Source organism: Equus przewalskii, chromosome 11, assembly GCF_037783145.1.
Source record: "Equus przewalskii isolate Varuska chromosome 11, EquPr2, whole genome shotgun sequence".
Classification (NCBI taxonomy): Eukaryota; Metazoa; Chordata; class Mammalia; order Perissodactyla; family Equidae; genus Equus; species Equus przewalskii.
The window spans coordinates 200371-220908 of NC_091841.1; the positions used below are offsets into that span (position 1 = coordinate 200371).

A 20538-nucleotide genomic window follows, 5' to 3' on the forward strand; every position below is an offset into this window, starting at 1 on the left:
AGCCACATCCACCAGCTCTTAGCACGTCATCTATCACTGAGTCTCGGGGGGCAACCCCAGGAACGTCCTCTGGCTCTGCAGGCTGCATTCCACAGATGCGGCAATGACCCTGGAGACCAGGACGCCATCCTCTCGGCCTCTGGATTAGTGGCAAAGGCTGCCTTTCACCCCGCTTCACCCTTTGTCATTAAACGCACTCTGCCCCCATGCACAGATTGTGAGACGGGCTGCAGGTGGCTCTCTCCTCTTGGACACTGCAGCGTCCCTGGGTTGCCATGCAGAAGGACAGCAGTAGGAAAGAGGCAGTTCCACCCTCTGGTTTCCCGTGACGAAAGGGCTGTGGGAATCAGGGCACGCAGCCCAGCCTCACTGAGGGAGAAAACCACCAGCAGCACCGCACACAATGCTTCAATCATCTCATGGAACGCAAACTTGCTCGATTTTCCACATCAGCCAGGTGTCTCTCCAAGCACCATGCACCGGGCGGGGACAGAAAAGGGCCTAGGAAAACCCGCAAACATTAATCTGTTTCAGCCAGACAGCTTTCAAGCCAGACGGATGCTGAAACCATGTGCTGCCCAACTTCTCCTGGCAAATTAATAAAACTTTGGCTTAATCTCTAACACAAAGATGGCATTTACAACCTCAGTATGGCATGCTTTGCATTCCTGGACTCGGCTGCAATTAGACTCCAGTAATTACTTTTCTGTCTGAAAGGCTCAGGTTGTAACTAAGCTAACATAGAAATGAAGCACCTCTTCCTGGAACCGCGTCACTGCTCACCGCCTGGGCACTCACCAACACCGCGCGGTGCCTGGGAAGTGGGTGCCTTCGTGTCAACAGACACAGAACAACATTCTTTAGGGTTGGGCTCTTCAGCCTGTCTAATCAAGCTGCAGCTTTCCAACAGATGAATCAGTTCAATAAACAACGAACTCATTTGATTTCTTTCTCTGAAGTGAGGTGTGCTCACCCAGGAAGAACCAGGCAGGTGTGCCCCAGCAAGGACAATCTCCACGACATGCATTCCCACGGATAGGAAATTCCACTCGGTTCCATCCACGCGCAGGTAGACACAGCTCGGAAGGTCAGAGCTGGAAAAGGACTATACCTGCCAAATGTCAGGGTTCGGGAGGGTGCAGGAAGCAGAAAGAGCCCAAAGACTCAGATGTGGCCTGGGTAGCCCCTCTGTGGCTAGTTATTGACTTTGGACAAGTCCTGCTGTCTCTCTTTCCTTTGGGTTTCTAAGCAATGAAATGAAAATAATAAATCCCGCCTTGACGATGACCTACCTCATACGGCGGCTCTGACGAGCAAACGAGGCGGCAGACCCAGAAGAGCCCGGCAGATCGCGAGGCGTTATCTAAACCTCGGCACCACAGGTCATCACGCTTCCCTCAGGGAGTATCATGAGGGAGCGACGTCACTGGAAACCTAGCCTTTGGAATGTCCTCAGCCCATCCCCCTCCCAGGCCGGAGGTGGCTGCCGTGGACGTGTAGAGGCTGTGGAGACGGACGGGGCTCCCAGCCAGGCTTCAGCGGAGCCACTGAACGGGGGTTTGACGGCCGCCCGACCCAGGCCCTGCAGCTTGCCCATCACGGCAGCCCTTGCAGACGAGCCATTCTGGCCAACGGAAGAAGGGACATTGTGAGGGCCTAATGTGCCCAGAAGAGGCCTGCAGCAGGGGCCAAGAGGCTGGCTCTCCACCAGTTCTGCTCCTCACTAACTGTGAGCCGAAAGAGGCCTGCAGCAGGGGCCAAGAGGCTGGCTCTCCACCAGTTCTGCTCCTCACTAACTGTGAGCCCAAAAGAGGCCTGCAGCAGGAGCCAAGAGACTGGCTCTCCCACCAGTTCTGCTCCTCACTAACTGTGAGCCTGAAAGAGTGACTTCTCTGTAAAAGGAGCTGTCAGCTTGGACGACCCTAAAGCCCCTTTCAGGTCCATCTAGCTCCTAGTTGTCTGTGCCTCAGTTTCCTCATCTGTAAAATAATGCACTCTCCCCAAGGCTGCTGTGAGGACTGAGTGAGAGGCTATCTGTAAAGCACTTACGGCAGAGTGAGCATCAGGTAGGCATCAGCCAGCAGGTCCTGACTATGAAAACAGAGGCTGCACGACAATGTGGGACACTCAACGCCACTAAACTGTGCACTTACAAAGGGTCAAGATGCAAGTTTTATGTTATGTATATTTTACCGTAATTTTTAAAAAGTCCAAATAAATTAAGGGTCTCCTTCAAAATGAGGGCTGGTGAGGATGTTTCTGACGGTAAGTGCAACGGCCTCAAAAGCCAAGAGAGGAAAGGCCTGGCCCCCGCTCCTCCCCTCACCGCTTCCCGAACCTTTGCTCGCTGAGGCAGGTTCATCACGGCGTCTGGCTTAAAGTCGCTCTTGTTTTTCCGGCAGAGCACAGCCGTGATGATGATGATGATGACCGTGACCACGGCGATGGGCGCCAGCACCGCAGCGATGATCCACAGGTTGTTGGGCGGATTCTTCACCACGGCTGTGGGAAAGAGCCAGAAGGAAGCACATGACAAGGAGCAGTGGTAAGGGGGAAGCAGTCAGGACATAAGTCCCCAGTCCCAAGTCCTGAGCCTGTTACGGGGCTTGGGATCAGAAAGGCTCTTGCCTTGGGCAAGTTACTCAAGGTTTCTGAGTTTCCGTTTCCTCCTCTGTAAAATGGGGCTATCATTCTGTGGGCAGCAGAGAGACAAGGGACGTGTGGGGCCTTGGTGTGGCCCTACTAGGTGCCCAATAAATGCTGGCCTTCACTACTGGGAAGAGGAGGAGGAGGAGAATGGATCGTATGGATTTTCCTCACTGGGATGTCCGTGAGTCAAAGGAAAAGAAGAGAGAAGAAATCTGAGGATTAGAGCGGTGCTAGAGTCAGGAGACCAAGGCCACAGAGATTAAAGGGCCACTAAATATTGCAGTAAAGTCATCCTCTGAGTGAGAAATCACTAAACCGTAACCGAGTAGACGCATTCCCCCACCCCCAACCAAGTGGCTGGGTGGGGAAGTTTGGAAATGCCTCAGTCTAATCACAAGGGCCAGGCTGTTCTCAGGGCTGGAGTCAAGAGCAGCCTAAGCGACGGTCAGTAGGAAGAACATGTTCTTAGAACAGCAGGTGCCTCCAGCGGGGAGGGGCTGGAATTAATTAACCTGCAAAGGGCAACAGGTGATGGTCACGCTCTACATCACGAGAGGGATCAGGGTTACACAGGTGCACACGTTTGTCAAAACTCATCAAATGGGATACATAAGATCCGTACATTTCACTGTATGCAAATTTTACCTTAAAACACCGTAAACAAATACTGAACTCTAGGCAACGATACGCATGCTGAAGTGTTTAGGGTTGAAGTCTACTGATGTTTGCAACTTGCTTTGAAATGCATCAAAAAATAAGATGGATTGATGGATGGAGGGATAGAGAGATGAACAGATACGTGATAACGAAAATATAGCAAAAGGCTAATTGTGGAATCTAAGTGGTGGGAACATGGGTGTTCACTGTACAATTCTTTCAACTTTTTGTTAAGTTGGGTTAGGAAGATGTAAGGGAAAAAAAGCTCTCGATATGAGATGAATGAGTCTCCCCCAGGATCACCGGTGAGTCAGCTTGGAAAACACTCAGTCCCATCAAAGGACCAATTGTGCTCTTAGAACTGGAGTGAAAAAAACAGTAACCAAAGCAATTGTCTGCAGGAAGAAAGAGTTACTGGGAAGGAGTAGGGTCTGCAGGAAATGTAGAAAGAGAACCACAGGGCAGGCAAAGACTCAGCCCTGCCAGGGGACAGGCCCAACTGGCAGACGTGGGTAACCTGATGGACGGCAGGTCTACCCTGGCGGACGCGATGGCTGCAACCAGGTGTTCCAGGTTGGTGACGGCGTCCGTTAACACCACCCAGGTTCTCTCCTCCCGCACTCCCCAGATGACCTCACAGGCCAGTGGCTGTAAACACCATCTGTGCTGATAATGGTCACCTGAATGGCTCCCGCAGGACCTCCACCCTGACTCTACATCCCTATGTCCAACCGCCAACTCCAATCTCCAATTGGAAAGTTCAAAGATGCTCAGTCCAATACGTTCAGAACCCAACTCTCAATTTCCCCCAGAACCTTTTCTTCCTGTGATATTCTCCACTCCAATAAAAGGCAACCCCTTCCTTCCAGTTGCTCAGGCCAGTAACTTGGCCATCAGTGCTGACCCTTCTCTTTTACTCTCACCCAACATCCTAATCATTAACAAGCCCTGTCATCTCCATCACTTTCCATCACGGCTGCTCCCACTGTGACCCAAGCTACCCACATCTCACCTGAATTCCTGCGACGGCCTTCTACCTTGCACCTGACTCCTATAGTCCACTTGTGACACACCAGCTGGAGCGATCCATTAAGAACCCAGATCACAACACTCCTCTGCTCAAAACCCTTGGGAGGCTCTGAACCCACTCAGAGTAAGAGCCGGAGTCCCTATAATTTCTATGAGACCCTAAGGGATCTGCCCCTCTGACCACCTCAGTCATTTCTCTGGCCTTATAGACCTCTGCTCCTCCTTTAACTCACTCACTTCCAGCCTACTGGCCTCCTACTGTGTTTCCAATATGCTGGACATGCTCCTGCCTCAGGGCCTTTGCACTGGCTTATTCCTCCATCTAGAATACTCTTCACCTACATGCCCACACGGCTTCCTCCCTCACTTGCCACAGGGCTCTGCACAAGTGTCACCATATCTGTGAGGCCTTCCCTGGACAATATAAAATAACAGCCTCTGACCTGGCACTCTCCATCCTGCTCATCCTACTTAAGTCTCCTCTAAAGCAGTGCTTCTCTGACTTCAATGTGCACACCTGGGGATCTTGTTCAGATGCGGACTCTGATTCTGCGGGTCGAGATGGGGCCTCAGATTCTGTGCTTCTACCCAGTTCCCGGGGTGGGGGGGACATGCAGCAGGCTCCAGGCCACCCTGGAGTGGCGAGGCTCTAAGGCACTTATCACCATCTGACGTGACACACCGTATGTACTTGTTCATCCTCTGTCACTCCTGCCCCTGCAGAGAATGGACACTCTGGGAGGCCAGGGCATGTTGTCTCTTGTTCACTGTTGCATCCACAGGCCTAGCATAGGGCCTTGCACAGAGTAGGTGCTCAATTAAAAGCTGAATGATATGCATTGCTTAACGATGGACGGGGATACGTTCTGAGAAATGCGTTGTCAGGCGATTTCCTTGTTGTGTGAACATCATGGAGTGTGCTTACACAAACCTGGATGGTACAGCCTCCTACACACCTCAGCTAGATGGGACTAAGCTTATGGGACCATCGTATCGTATGTGTGCTCTGTCGTGGACCAAAACGTCATCATGTGGCACATGACTGCACAAATGAACCAGCATTATGGCTGTTGCAATTTGGCTCCCCATAAAGGTTTCTACACAGGAGAGAGTAACGGAGAAGCCCCATCTCTGGTAGTTCTAGTCAATATTTTAAATTAACATACTGCCAATCCGGTTTATATAGCAATCTCTTGTAAGTCTGGTTAGCATAAGTTAGTCCTCCTGATCCTGCTGAATTCTTGGGGCTGGCAGACTCACAAAGTTGAGGACCAGACTCTGGAATATAAAGACCCCACCGGGAAGTACTGCCTGGTGAGGACCTGCCTGAGGAGCCAGCTAGTCTCTCTCTGCCTTCAACCCCCCGTGACTTTTCTGGCCCCTTCCATCAGTCAGCACTTCATCTGGAGCAGTATTAGTACAAAATAACTCCTTTTCCACAATTTTTATCAATTGGTGATTAATCGCATTATTAACTTCTGAAAACAGCTCATTAGGTAATGTGCCTCTGTTGACATTAAACATTTAATTGCTGCTGCTTTTAGTAATTTGGTATTTATATGTGAGTTTTATGCCATTAACATTTTTTAAGGCTTAGAGCTTCTGTAGAAAATAGCAATATGCCTCTTTTTGGCATTGCTGTTCTATCCTGATGGAGAAAAATGTAGAGTGTAACAGAACAAGATACTCTAAATATACGATTTTTTTCATTAGCAAGTATGAAATATTTCCACGTGTTCTGCTTCTCCTCAGCTTTATTGTTTGGTGCACAGGTTCCTCCCGGGGGCAGGAGGTAAAGTCCCTTCTCTTCTGTTTAAATGGGGAGAGAACAGATTTATCTTACGCCCATTAATAAAGTCGTTTAACAGTCAAAGAGACAGTCAAGTCAGGTCAGCTGACGTCATCCAGACCCGATATGTTCAGTGGCATAATAATCTGAAACTACAAAGTCATGTAGGGAGACCAAAGGAATGAATGGTTATTTAACTTGCAAGCACTTCAGTTGAGGAAGGACAGAAAAGGGGCCAGCAGGTTCTGGGAGTTCCCCGTGTGCTGGGCCTGGGGTAGGCCCTTTGCCCAGTATCATTCTTATCCCCAATTTGCAAATGAGCAAACAGCCCCAGGGGAGGTGAGATGTTTTTATGGAAAGTCCTTTCTCTGAAGTGCAAGCTTAAGTCAGTTCCTAGTTAACACATACGAATGGAAGCGTGGGTGCACGTGTGCACGAACACACACACACACGCATACACACACACGTATTTGTCAGACGGAATGAAGTCAAAGGGTCCACAGAATCTAAATTCAGAATATTCTCATGTGAAGCAAATGTTGAAAGGAGGAGGAATCCATTCAAAACACATTTCCAGCTCATTTTTGCGGCTGTCAAAACATCAAAGTTCGTAACGCGTATGAGTGGAGGCAGGCAGGGTCTAGCCTGGGTACCAGCAGTTGCTCAGTGCTCAGTCCACGTCACTGTCCTGCCCAAGGCCCTCAGGGCTCCCATCCCACCTGTGGGCAGCACGTGGGGATCCAGTGATGGGGGCCCCTCATCTGCACCTCTGACCTCATCGCCACCACTCTCCTCCATCAGTGACCTCCTCGCTGCGTCTCAAACCCTCCCCCTCCGCCTGGAACCTTGTCCCCAGATATCCTCGGGTGGTCCGTCAAAGGCTACTTCCTCAAAGATCCTCTTCTTGACCCCCAACAATTGAAAATTGCAGCCATTATCTCCTTCACGTCCCCCAGTCCTCCCCGCCTAATGTTTCCCCACGGCACTTACTAGCACCTAGCACACTGCCTAGTTATTTGTTTACTGGACCTGCCCCCTCAGGAATGGAAGCTGCACACGGCGGGGGTCTGTCTGCTTTGCTCTCTGCTGTAGCTGCTGGACCTCCAGCGCCCGCAACAGTGCCAGGCACATAGGAGGGGCTCAAAAATACCTGCTGAAATAACGAACGAGCATGAGTTCCCCCCATCAAAGAGCCTGTCTATCGCTTCCGCTAGTGGCGTTTTTTGAGATAAGTGTCTGATGGCCATGCAAGGTAAACCAATTCCTGCTCTGGTCCGCTTCTGCCCGGGGAGGGTCCTCCTGCTCATCCACTGGATAACCACTCTGCAAGGCCTCTCATCCAGACCCCGCCAACGGAGCAGATGAAAACCTCCGCTAGACGCGCAGTCGCCTTCTTTAGGAGTCGTTGCTGGCCCGCTGCCCAGAAGGCGCCGTGGGTCAGGTGGGCACTGCAGGAGGGCACTGCACACCGGCCCTGGAGCTGGGCATGTGGAAATCACGAGGACACATGGAACGCTAACACTCTCCCTTCAGAGGAAGAAGGTGATTGTTCAGCACTGTGACTCTATTCACAGTGCTCACCCTAGATTCACACTGCACGCTGCTTTCAAAACAATTAGGAGAAAACTGGATCCTCTCTTCACTGGCCTCGGCATTCTCCTGATCCGACCCCGGGAGAGAGGCGTTTCTCTACTCCCTCCCCGGACACTCGAAGTTTCCCAAACCTGCACCTACAGCGTTCTCACAATCTACAGTGTGAACTCTCCTGAGATCCAAGCTTGAATTCCCAAAAACCTTCCTAGCTTCAGCCCTCGAGATGCCAGCAACACCGCGACCCCAACTGCACCCTTAGTTCAGTACCACCTCAGGCGCAACACGGCCCAGACTGAATACATTCTCTTCTCCCTTCTAAAATGCTGCTCCTGTCGACCCCCTTTCTATCCTCATTAACAGCACCCTATTCTCTGCGTTATCTGGGTTCCTAACCTTCAAGCCACCTTTCCTTCTTCACGCCCTCTCTCCGTCAGTCCTTCTACCTCGTGGATAAACGAGACATTCAGCTGCCGCTTCCCGGGCGCCCCAGGGTTGTGCCAAGCCCTTGACACACGATAATGACCTCTTGTAAGGCTCCAAGTAGCTCTATCAGGTCAGTGTTTTTATAGTACCATTTTATACACGAGGAATACGAAGGTCAGAGAGGGTCATTAATTTGTCTCCAAGCTCCACAGCTGGAAAGTAGAAGAGCAGGGATGTGAATCCAGGTCCATCTCATTTCAGAGGCTCTGCTCTCACCTGCTTTGCTATGGTGACTTCTAACTGTGTGCCTCGCTCAGGGCCTGGCAGAGGCATTTAGCAAAGGTCAGTCCTCTCCATTCACAAGAACGGTGCCAGGCAGTAGCTGGAGCTGGATAGTCAAAGATGAATGAGATGGGGTACCTGCTTTGAAAGAGCTCATGACGGGGACAGAGAGAAAACAGCTTGTTTGCCCACATGGTAAGGGCAATGGAAGCCCCTGGAACTAAGGCACCCACACCCCTGTGCTCTGCTTTCTCTCCCGGGGCAAAAGGATGAGCTGTCCCCGCTCCTGGCTGAGTGTGACCCCTGACTTGTGCCACTCCCTCATCCACTCAAGGACTTCACTCTTACAGTTCTCACGTCTCTCTTCAGCATTGTCAGTTTCTCCCTGTCTATTACAGTGAGCGAGTGACATTCAAACACGCCCCCCATCTCCCACGTGCCCCCAGCAACTGCACCATTCATCTTCTCCTCTTTGCTGTCACCACTTCCCCACCCCATCCTCTCCCCAGTCCACTCCAGCCAAGCTGTCTCCATCACCTGTTCCTGGAAACCACTCCTGCCAAGGTCACCAACAACCTCCATTTTACCAAATTCAGTCAATCTCCATCCTCACAGTACTTCGCCTCTCAAGAAGTAAGTCGATGCAGTAGCTCCCTCCCTTCCAGAACGTTCGCTTCTTTTGCTTATTCACAGAGCCGGCTCTCCTGGGTCCCTCCCATCTCCCCGCTGCTCCTCAGCGCCTTCTGCTGGTTGCAGTTCTTCCCTCATGGATTCCCCAGCGATACTCATGGCTCTCCTGCTTAATCTCACCCACTCCCTTAGCTGTCAATGTCACCTCTGTTGATGACTCCTCAGTTTACATCTCCCGGGCTCTACAGGAGTGTCTAGGACATCTCAAACCTAACATGTCTAAAACCAAACTCTCAGTTCCATCTCCCCCATTCTCACTCCAGCTCCACTGAACCTCTCTATCTTTTGCATCTTCTGCATCTTGACAGATGACACCACAACCAGCACTCAAGCAAACGTCTAGGAGTCACCCTCGAGTCTTCTGGCCCTCGCCTCCTCCTGCCACACACAGAGTCCGTTGTCTCGTCCCATCAGCTCTGTCTCCACAAATATCCCACATCCATCCACTTCTCTGAGTCCCCCGTCTAAACCTTCGCCTCTCGCCTGGGCACCTGCCACAGTTTCCACTCCTGTCTTCCACAATGTATTTCCTACCTGGAGAGAGGTAGAAAGAGCTGAAAATGGAACCCTGGGGAGCCCTCAGAAAGACGGTGCAGCAATACCAGTGAAGCAAGTAGCAGACCTGACCAGCGATGGGGCCAGAGCCCACAGGGAGAAGGGAGAAAGGCGCAAAGGGAGAGAATCTGAGTTAAAAATGGCATTTCAAAGATGAGATTGCAGAGGGTGACCATCACTTCCAGGGAAAGGCATGTCTGTGAGGATGTGCTGGCCGAGTGGAAGTGAAGCCACAACAACACGTGGGCTGGACCATCACCACGGAAGCCCGACTGCCCCCCGCCCCAGACAAAGGCAGAAGATGAGGAGGAGAGGAAAACCATGAGCCAGGTGTCAGGTTCGTAAGGAGTGTGGATACCAACTAGGAAATCAACAGGAAATGACCGTCCATGCCCTGTATGCTCAGCATGTTATCAAATCTTTCTTCCTCACAATCTCTCACCTTCATCACCTCCCCTCTCCCTCACTCTCTTTACAGCCTTGCTTGGGTCCCCAACACCTGGGCCACCAGAGCCTCCTCACCAGTCCTACCTCCTCCTGTCCTGGACACTGCTGATAGATTAACCTCCCAAATCATGGGTAGTTCCAATACTACCACTCCCTGCTTGGAAATCTTCAGTCGCTCCCACAGCCCATCACATCACGCACAGCCTCCTCCCTCTGCCATCCCAGGCCTGCATCTCCCAAGGAGTCCCCCTTTCTGACCCCACCAACTCCTCCTCATGTTTCAGTCTGAACCCCTTGCTTTTCAAGCACACCTGGTACTTCTCACCTCCATTCTTTTTCTCATACTGCTCTGTCCTTCCAGAATATACACCTTCCTCTCCCTCTGTTGAAATCTTAGCATGTAGTACAGTTCAGAACACACATTTGGAGTCAGACAGATCCAGATTCAGATCTTGGCAAACTAGGTACCAGTTCTGCGATACCAAGCAAGTTACTTAAGTTTTCCAAGCCTTGGTTTCTTCATCTGTAATTTGGAGCTGAATGAAGTTGCCCAATGAGAGGAGAAAGTGAGAAAGTCTATGTAAAGAAATGAGCATATTAGCTGCCTCAGGGGAGGATATTCAGAGGCAGTTATTATTTTCACTACCCTTTCCTGTCCACTCTTCCAGACGCCCCTGCAGAGCAAGCTCTCCCTGCGCTGACCGGGCACCACATCGCCTCCTCACGGCACCGGCCCGTGGTCCACTCCTTCCCATCTGCACGGGCTCCCTCTCTGCTCCTGAAAGCCAGGGACCAAGTCTTGCCCACTCTGTATGTCCTCCAGCACCAAGCACTGTTCATATAGGTCTCTATAAATGCTTACTGAATCTACTCGTCTTTAACTCCCCAGCAGACAAATATAATCTGAGTTATGGTGATTTTTCCAGCTGTTCACTGGACTACACTGAGGAGGAAGAGCGGGTAGGACTCGGGGAAAATAATGTCACGATCATCCTAACGTCCAAAACACACCCCTTAACCAAAGTCTATCGATTCAAAGAACACAGGAACAGCTGACTGATTTAAGAACCTTCTAGAACAAAATGTTTAGCTTTGGGTCTATTAACATCAGTTTGGGGAATCACTTTGATTTGCAGGAAACATTTAATGTTGGTAAAAATCGTGAATGGAAAGACTATGCCCTTACGGTCAGCTTGCAGAAGGACGACATGATGCAGGGTCAAGGCCATCCTTTGGGAGTCAATGGTGCTCAGGATCTTGGCAGCTGCGGTCCCCAGCAATGGCTTCCCGTTGTACAAAGTGTAGTAAGTCAGCTCCACTGGGTCCTTGGGTCCCGGCACCCGCTGCATCTTCACCATCTGTCAGAGCAAGAGAGGCTGTGTTACGGGCATCTTGCACAGAGCCTGCAATCAAACGGGCAATCAGCGGGCTCCCTCCTGCCTGCTGACGCCTCCGTGGCTACGTGGGCCCACAACAGCTGTTCTAGACATCAACCTTCATGTACCTTCCTATCACCAACATCTCAAGATGCCCTGTGATCACTGGAGGGGGAGGCAGGGAGGAGAAAAAGATTTTGAAAATATCAACATCTGGAAAAAACAGTTTGAGGCTGGAGAAGAGAATGCTGAAATGGTGATGTCTTCCAGCCTCCAGAGAACTCTGGCCTCATTTGAAAATAGGCCTCCACATTAATTCAGGGCATGTTAGGTTATTCTCAAACAAGATTTCTAATTTCAATTCCCGCAACTGTCAGAGAGGAAAAAAAATGAACTTATACGTCTGCAATTGAAAAGATCTCTAATAAAGGCAGTACTTGGAGACCCAAAGTTCTTTTTCTAAAAAAACCTTTGTTGCTTTCTCTCATTGTACAAGTTATACGCATTCACTACAGAAAATTTGAAAATACAGAAAGGCATCAAGAAGTGAAATAAAATGAAAACAATTTGTAATCCCTCCACTACAAACTAATTACTATTATCATTTTGGAGTATTTACTTCTATTGCTTGTTTCCCCACAAAAGCCTTTTATTTATTATTTTACAAAATAATTTTCATACACTATATATAGTATCATATTTTGCTATTTTTACTTGCATCCAGAAATGGCCTTGAATATAACAAAAGCATAAATGTTAGTTTCTACACAGCATTTCAGTGCACACCTCACAAACTTATTTAGCAAATCCTTTATTGTCAAACACTTACATTGTTACTCATTTTTGAGTATTATAACTAACAATTGATAACCATCATAAATACATAAAATGTAAATGTTAATACCCACATAATGCTCATACTGCATGCATGACTCATAAACTTAACTAACCCTTCATTTTTTAAGTTGTTGTCCACTTTTCACTATTACAATCAATAACTGATAAACATTATAGTATAGTGTAGTATAGTATTTTATAAAGTGTATATTATAGACTATAAGTGTCATACGATACTAAAGATATTACAAAACTGTTTATAGTAGCATTGTTCATAATAGCAAAAAACCAAAAACTCCAAAAGTCACAAAGAGTAGAATGGATAAAGGAGTTATGGTAGAGTCACACAATGAAATATTATAGGGTAGTTTAAGTGAACTATGGTTATTTATATCAATATGGTGAACACAAAAGCCTGATGTTGAGCAAAAGAAACAAATCACAGAATATAAAATTCAAAAACAGGCAAAACTAAATGATGTATTGTTTAGGGATACACATGTGGATGGTGAAATCTATACAGAAAATACAGGCATGATTTAATACAAAATCCAAAAGCACACTCAACTCTGATGGAAAGGAAGGCAGTATGCATACTCAGAGAAGACACAGAAAAGGCTTCTGGGGTAAGGTAAGGGTAATGTTCTTTCCCTTTGGGTTGTGGGTTCCTTTTATTAGTGCTCTTTAGAACACATATTTTTACACTCCTTTGTTCATATGCTATATATAACAATTAAAAATAGATATTACTACAACCCAATAAGAAATGAGTTTTTAAAAGAACCTGACCAGACACTTCACAAAGGAAGATATCTAAATAGCCAATAAGCACAGGAAAATTCAAATTAAAACCACAAGGCACCACTATCACCCACCAGAATGCCCAAAGTGAGAAGGGCTGACAACACCACGTGCTGATGAGGACCTGAAGCAAGGGACCTCCACATCCGGCTGGTGGGCGTGGAAAACGGTACACTTGGGAAAAAGGTCTGGCAGTTTCTCACAGAACTAACATACACCAACCCTACGAACAAGCAATTCCACTCCTATATAACCAAGAGAAATGAAAGCACATGGCCGTAAAAAGCCTTGTAGAAGAATGTTCATAGCAGCTCTGTTTATAATAGCTAAAAACTGGAACAAGCCCAGGTGTCCATCAACTGAAGAATGGACAAACTGTAGGGTATTCACACAAGGGAATAAGATTCTGCAATAAAAAGGAATAAACTACTGAATAACACAAAATGGACAAATCTCAAAAACACTACACTGAGTGAAAAAAGCTTCATATGAAAGAGAATATATAGAATAAAGGATTCCATTTATATGAGGTTCCAGAGCAGTCCAAACTAATCTGTGGTATGGAAATGATATATGTTATCAAATATAAAACAGTATTAAAGTACATTGTTAATTGTAGAATCTAGATAGTGAGTACATGGGTGTTAGCTGTATAGTTTTTTTCAACTTTTCTGTGAGTTTGAAAATATTCATAATAAAACGTTGGGGAAATGTAGATATTACCAAAAACAAGGGTCTTGTGGACATTTGAATTTGGAAACAAGTTGGTTGAACGAAACTAAGATTTCTTTACTCAGGTCTTGTTAGAGGCTTTGAAAGATTCTTGGGAATCTTCAAGCCAGGGCTACAGGCTGCAGCCTCACCCAAAGTGACCTGGGCAGAACCGCTTCACCTCAGGGAACCTTATGGGGCCACTCTGCAGACACTCTCTGAGAAACACTGCTCCCACCCTTCCATCTTGGTGTGCAGCTCTGCCTCTTCGAAATGAATTTGCTGTGTTTGAAAGTGCCCAGGTCACTGCATCCTCCTCAACACTGGACGGGACCATTTTACTAAGCTTTGGAAGGTGAAAATGGCATTACTTTGATGACAAGTGAGTTAAACATTTAAAAACGTTCATTGGTCATATATATTTCTTCTTTGAACTCAATTTCTCAGATATATCCACTAGAGAAATATCTTTAAGTTCTAGACATCTAAATCTCCATATTCATGAAGGCAGCTCATCTTTTAAAATTATTTGATCCTAGAAGAAAGGCCTCTGGGTGGAAGGATGACGTAAGCTTTGTAGACTGAATTTTACTTGGGAAACTTGGGCGTGTCCTTCCTGCCCCCGGTGGGAGAGGAGGTCAGGAGAGGCAACAACCAGCCACGAGTGAATGAATTCACACATCTAACAACTTCACTCAATTTCAATTTAATAGCAAATTCTTCTTACCCAGATTTCTCCAAGGTAATGTCAGAAGGTGATCTACAGCCTCTGTGAATTAGGGATTTGCAGAAATAAACCCCTACTTGCTTCCCTCAGACTTTCCTGGTGACTCTGGGGGCCAAGCACACTGAGTCCTCAGAAGAAATGAGAGAGAGAACATCTCACTGGGCCCTTTCAACACACAGAATGTGTTAGATTTCCTAGGTTTATGAATAACACCAGGATCGTAGGGTGGTTCTTTCTCCTCCTTCAGCTAAGGCAAGTCCCGTTTCACTGTCCTCTGAGTCCAGCAACTTCCTTTCTGTTATTTGGAGAAGCCTGAATTATAGGGCTCGCATGGACCCCACAGACGGGAAGTCACAAACCTGTAATGTGAAATTAACCATCGCTTTTCCTCTTGATGAGGCTATCACAGACCAGAGAGACTTTTAGAAGCAAAACCTTCCAACAGAACCAAGGCCCAAAGTCACCAACTGTGAATGGGAGCCTGGAGCCCCATCAGGGGCACAATGCTGACTCACTCAGGAAGGTGCGTACCAGAAGATGAGTTGTTTGCACCTTTTTTTGAAAAGATTAAAAAGATCTGTTGCTAGTCGTCTTCTTTTTTTTTCCTTCTTCTCCCCAAAGCCCCACAGTAACAGTTGTATACTCTAGTTGTAAGGCCTTCTGACTGTGCTATGTGGGATGCCGCCTCAGCTTGGCTTAGATGAACAATGCTAGGTCCAAGCCCAGGTTCCGAACTGGTGAAACCCTGGACCGCCGAAGTGGAGCGCACAAACTTAACCACTCAGCCACGGAGCAGCCCCCGTTTGCACTTTCAAGATTGCCTGGGGACATGATCTGCAGACAGATTGTGGTAACGTCTGTAATTTCCTTTAAGACGCTTCCTTGTGGGCAGTGTGATACTACGCACGTGTGTTTGGGTGAAGTTACACCCCAGATGTGGTCAATCTCCAATGAAGAGCTCACACCCCAGGGGCACCAGGCTGGATTCCAATTAGGAGGCCCACCTTCTAGAGAGAGTGACCAGGAGCATGCCTGTAATTTCATATCTCGCAAACAGAGCTTTGCCAATTAGCATAACAAACCTTAGAAATGGGTTCTCATTGGTGAAATTAGTGGTATTCAACATATGTGGATTGGCTAAAACACACTAGAGACTCTCACTTTTGCTTGAACTGGATAAGGAACCTAGAGAGGCTGAGAGCCCCCACCTGGGGGACGGCTACTGTCTAGAAACAGACTCTAAGAAGAGTTGAGTGCTTGTAATTTATTTGTGAGGTACAAGGCACTGACAGGAGGATGAGGAGGTGACACAGGGGTGTGAAGGGAGCTAACGAGGGGCACATCAACAATCCAGTTACCACAGTGGGCAACTGAAGCTTAATCCTGTGGGAAAGCTCTGGAAATGATCTAAAACAGACATTTCAGAACTCTCCTAGCCAAGGGGCAAGGGAACTGGGGTATTTATAACCCCCACTGGTTAAGTCACAGGCACCTCTGGCCAGCTGTGGTACAGGCAAGGTGGGTTCTGGCATCTCAAGGGCAGACCTCCAACATCGATTCCGAGGCGGCTGCCGGAAGTTCACTGTCATTCACAGAAAGGGTAAGGGGGTTTGGGCAGAGCACCAACGGAGTCTGCTAGAGCTCCCAGCCCAAATCCCTGCGTGGTCGTGTGTCCGTTACAAACTCAGAGGGTTCTGTTGGTTAGAGCAGACTAAACGAGGCCTGAGAAGGCCTGAAAGCAGTGAGAGCTGGGACCTCATCGAGCCTACAGCCTAGGCTGGTGACTAGTTTGTGCCTGCGGACTGATAACTTCTTGTTTAATAAACATCTGTGTGTGTGAAGAATCTGTTCCCAGACCCCCTTTCCTTACAATCTAGTAGTGACTCTGTCGGGGGGTAGCTAACTCTCACCCTCCTTCAGGATTTTGATGGTTATGACCACCCATCCTCCCTAACCTAAGAGCCGTGTTGATTAAACAGCTCTGGCAGTTTGCACCACAGCTGCTCCTCTGCACACAGCACGATTCACTCAGTCTCAGGACACACATTCCCACACATTTATCAGAAGACCCAGTGGCTTCACACACACCCACCTGCACAGTGTAGCTTCCCAGGGTGGTGGCCCGTTTAAACCGCCGGCCTTGTTGCTGGGACATCATGAACAGCTGGGCCAGGCGCTGCTCCATGACCCGGGCGAAGCTCTGGTTGTGCATGCCCACCAGCGAACTGTCCACGCCCTGCAGCACTGTGGAAACAGAAGGCAGAGGGCTGCTCAGAGGACAGCCTCCCTACTGACTCAGAAGCCACAACCACCGCCGGGCACTGAAGGATACCAGGCCGACCTCATGTCAGGGCCTGGCCCTTCTTCCCTCACTTACCTTACAGCAGCCCCAGGAGGCTGGAATCACTATCTACATGATATGGATGCTGGAAAGGTTAAGTGACTTGTCCGAGGTCACACAGCTGCTAAATACAAAGTCAGGGTTCACACCCAAGCCTGTGTGGCTCCAGAGCCTGCGCTCTCTCCTCCATGAGCTGTGACGTGTCTAACGCTGCTGGATTAAATCAAACCTTGCTGAAGATGGGATGTGTTGTTAAGAGTCCATGTGGGAACAGAGCATAGCTGCGGGTACAGCTAATTGGGTTTTACCGGTTCCTGGCTCAGGGCTACCTTTATTTTATTTCTCCTTCTCAACGGCTTTGCTGAAGTCTCTGAGCTCATCCTGCAACCCAGACCCTCACACCTGGGCAAACCACCTGCTCCATGTCCTCACCCCTCCCTCCTCTGTGGGTCCTTTTGGGACCCACTCCTGGGGCTGCCCAGGGCCTCTCTGGAACTCTCCCACTTGAGAGCAGGACAGCGTAAGAGAGAGTGGGCTCTCAGCGCTGGCACAGGCCATCTGTGGGACGTTAGGCAAACCACTGGCTCCCTGAGTCCAAGTTCTCCTCTCTGAAAAGGGAACAAGAAAGTCTACATCACAGCAAACGTGTTCCTAATGGGCTCTAAGGCTGAGATGAAACAAGATGTCTAAAGCAGCTTAGCCCGGTGCCTGGTGGTGGAAGGTGAATGGAGTTCCTCTCTTCCCACCCCTCCTCCACCACTGCACTTTGTCTACACCCAGGGCTCTCTGTGGTCAGTAGGTGAGGTATTAATGGTGGAATTCCAGGCAAAGGCTAGCGCATGGAGGAGGATTTTAATGAACGCTACGGCCATCCGAGGATTACCATGGTCACTTACCATGGGGGCAACCGCCTTTCGCTGTCTATCCCAAAGTCCAGGCCTTCCTCCAAGTCCCTTGGGAAGCACACTTCACCCCAAACACACAAACACTGCCTTCCAACATCATCCCTGAAATGAAAAATGCTAAAAACAATTCTCATCTTCCTAAAGGGACCACAGCTACATGGGCTGAGAATGTAATACAGGATTTTTCATTTGGTAAAGGGTGTTCTACCACAGTCCAGCCAAGGACCATTAATACCACCCATCTACCAGAATATGGAAACAGCTCGGATGAAAAGAATGTGCTGTTGTTATGATCACATTCCATACAGCGCCAGATCAAGCAACTGACGACAACAAGAGATAGAGAATGCTGTTTAAACCGATCAAGGGAGAAATAAAACCCACAGCAGAGTCTCAGAAATTACTTCCTTGAAGCCATAAATGCCAAGTAATCCCCATGGAGAGTATATAGCAGCTCTCTTTTTAGGGCCCTTGTGAGGGACTCTCAGCTCATCTGTCAGCAGCATTCCTGCAAACAAAGATAAAACTCTCCTGTGCTGTCCCCGCCACGGCAGGTCCCAGAGAGGCCCCTCACAACCCTCCTGACATCACCTCCCTCGTGGCTCCAGAGAGCAGAGCCCACGTCCTTGCTGGTTCAAAGACCAGCTGCTGAAGGATCACCCTAAGTCGGCCTCTCCTGACCACTAGATGATAGAGGGGGGCACAGGACAGTCGAGGAGCGTCACCTTGGGGTACTTTATGGGAATCCCAGTGAGAATTAAGGGCCGACATGGAAGAAAGGGAACAGTGAAAGGCTCCAGGTGATGACAAAGTTCTGGAAATAGTGGTGACAACTGATAGCACTGTGAATGTACTTAATGCTACTGAATTGTACACTTAAAAATGGTTAAAATGGTAAATTGCCTATTACATGTATTCTACCACAATTTCAAAAATTGAAGGAAAAAAACCCTCACGTAAGGGCAGGAGGCTGTGGGCACCTGCCGCAGAGTCACAGCCCCATGTGCCTCATCGCCCTACCTGCAGAGAGGATGTGTCCTTCTTAACAGGCAGCTGGGGGAGCTCTGGGGCTGGCACTAGGGGCCTGAGTTTGAATCCTGGCTCCCTCTTACTGAGTGTTCTTGGGCAAGTCGCTTATTTCTTCTGAGCCCCTTATCTGAAAACACAGGGATCGTAACCCACTCCTTATTGTGTCCTTGTGAGGAACAAATACTGTATAAAAAGTGCTTCCAGCAGAGTGCCATAAGGCACTTGAGAGGATGCCCACAGTGGCAGCTGCCATTGTTGCTCACATGTGCCCCCTTCTTTGCTAGACACACCCTGACTAGAGCGAGAAACCCCACGGAGAATATAGAATGTGCTGCAGGTCTGTGTCTCCTCGCCTGACCCCTGAGAAGAGCAGCAGGCCCCAGGCTCCGGGCCCTCTCCGCCAGCCTGGAAGGGAGTGGTAAGGAACGTGTGCTCATGTCTCTCACAGCCACACAGAAGGTGGCACCGTAAGGGAGCTGGGACCCTGGCACAGGTGCCCAGGAAGAGAGCAGCCTCTTCGCACACCAGCCGGGGCCCCGGCCGCCCACCCTTGGCCATCACTGACTCAGCTTAGGGGAGGTGGGCAGGTCCCCAGTTGTGTTCAAAGGAACTTTGTCCAGAAGCTTGGGTGGTTGTTACATCACCGGTTTCTTACTCCTTCTTTATTCACAATTGCACTGGGCTCTAAACTTCCAACGATCAGGCCTGGTCAGCCTCCATGTATTCAAGCTGAACTGTTTTATTCATGGTTGAAGCCCACATATTCAGAGCCAAAAGAACCTGAATGCTCAGTTCAGATGTTCTCATTCTAAAGGTGACAGCGTGACACCCAGAGAGCCTGAACGACCTGCTCAAGGACACACCAGGTTAGTATGTAGCAAAGCTGAGACCAGAAGAAATCGTGGGATTGCTGGGCCTGGGGGATTTTGAGTCTGGTGGGTGAAATAAAGACAGATGAGTAACTCTAAGACGGGCGCTCGCCTGTGTCAGGCAGCAATACAAAGTGTGCGCATCTCTGTCCTGCCTCACTCACACAACCAGGTTCCAGGACCCACGGGTAGCAAGGTGGCCCCTGGATTCTCCATAAAGAGGGACAGCAGGAGTAACCCTAAACCAGTGATTTCTCACCAAAGAGGGACCCACACTCAGGGAGGGGAGAAGTGTACAGTGTGCAAAAACATATTTAATATAAGTTTAGTTGGAAAACAGATGAGAACATGTCAGGGTTTTATAATACAATCTACAGAAAGGAAAGCTGCTCCAAATCCTCTTGGCTGCTAGCAATGAGCAGAAGACCAGGTGCTGTGATGAAGGTCTGGGAGGAACAGGCAGAGGGCTTATTCAAGGGGCTGTGGCTTTGAACAGACTGAACAAAGCTCTCTCCACCTCTCAGTTCCCAATCTCCTATCCCTTCTGGAAGCAATGGCAAAAGCTGGGGGTGGCTGCCAGTGGGTGTAGAAAGTGGTCAGGAGCCAAAGGGAAGGGAGGAGGGTCATCCTGAGACGTGGTTCCTGCCCGGCCAAAGCACTAACCAACTGATCCAACGAGCCCCAAGCACACGGCCAGAGGCCACTGTTGACTCAGATGACCAAGAGCGCTAACAGCCCTAACAAGGGAGGGTTGCACAGGAGAGCAGGGAGGGCCTTAAGTCCCAGGAGAATCCTGAAAACAAGACCACGTGTTGAGCTTTTTATTAC

General features: G+C 48.9%; 1 protein-coding gene across 2 annotated transcripts in view; it reads right to left on the minus strand.

Moving 5' to 3' along the window:
• Nucleotides 1-20538, minus strand: part of KIAA1549L (KIAA1549 like) — a 274267-nt gene that overhangs the window by 81217 nt on the left and 172512 nt on the right. For both annotated transcript variants that reach the window (XM_070564670.1, XM_070564669.1), the window contains exons 9-11: nt 16659-16810; nt 11301-11472; nt 2339-2502 (exon numbers count right to left, since the gene is read on the minus strand). In XM_070564670.1, the coding sequence (XP_070420771.1) occupies nt 2339-2502; nt 11301-11472; nt 16659-16810 (488 nt within the window). The remainder of the gene's footprint in view (nt 1-2338; nt 2503-11300; nt 11473-16658; nt 16811-20538) is intronic.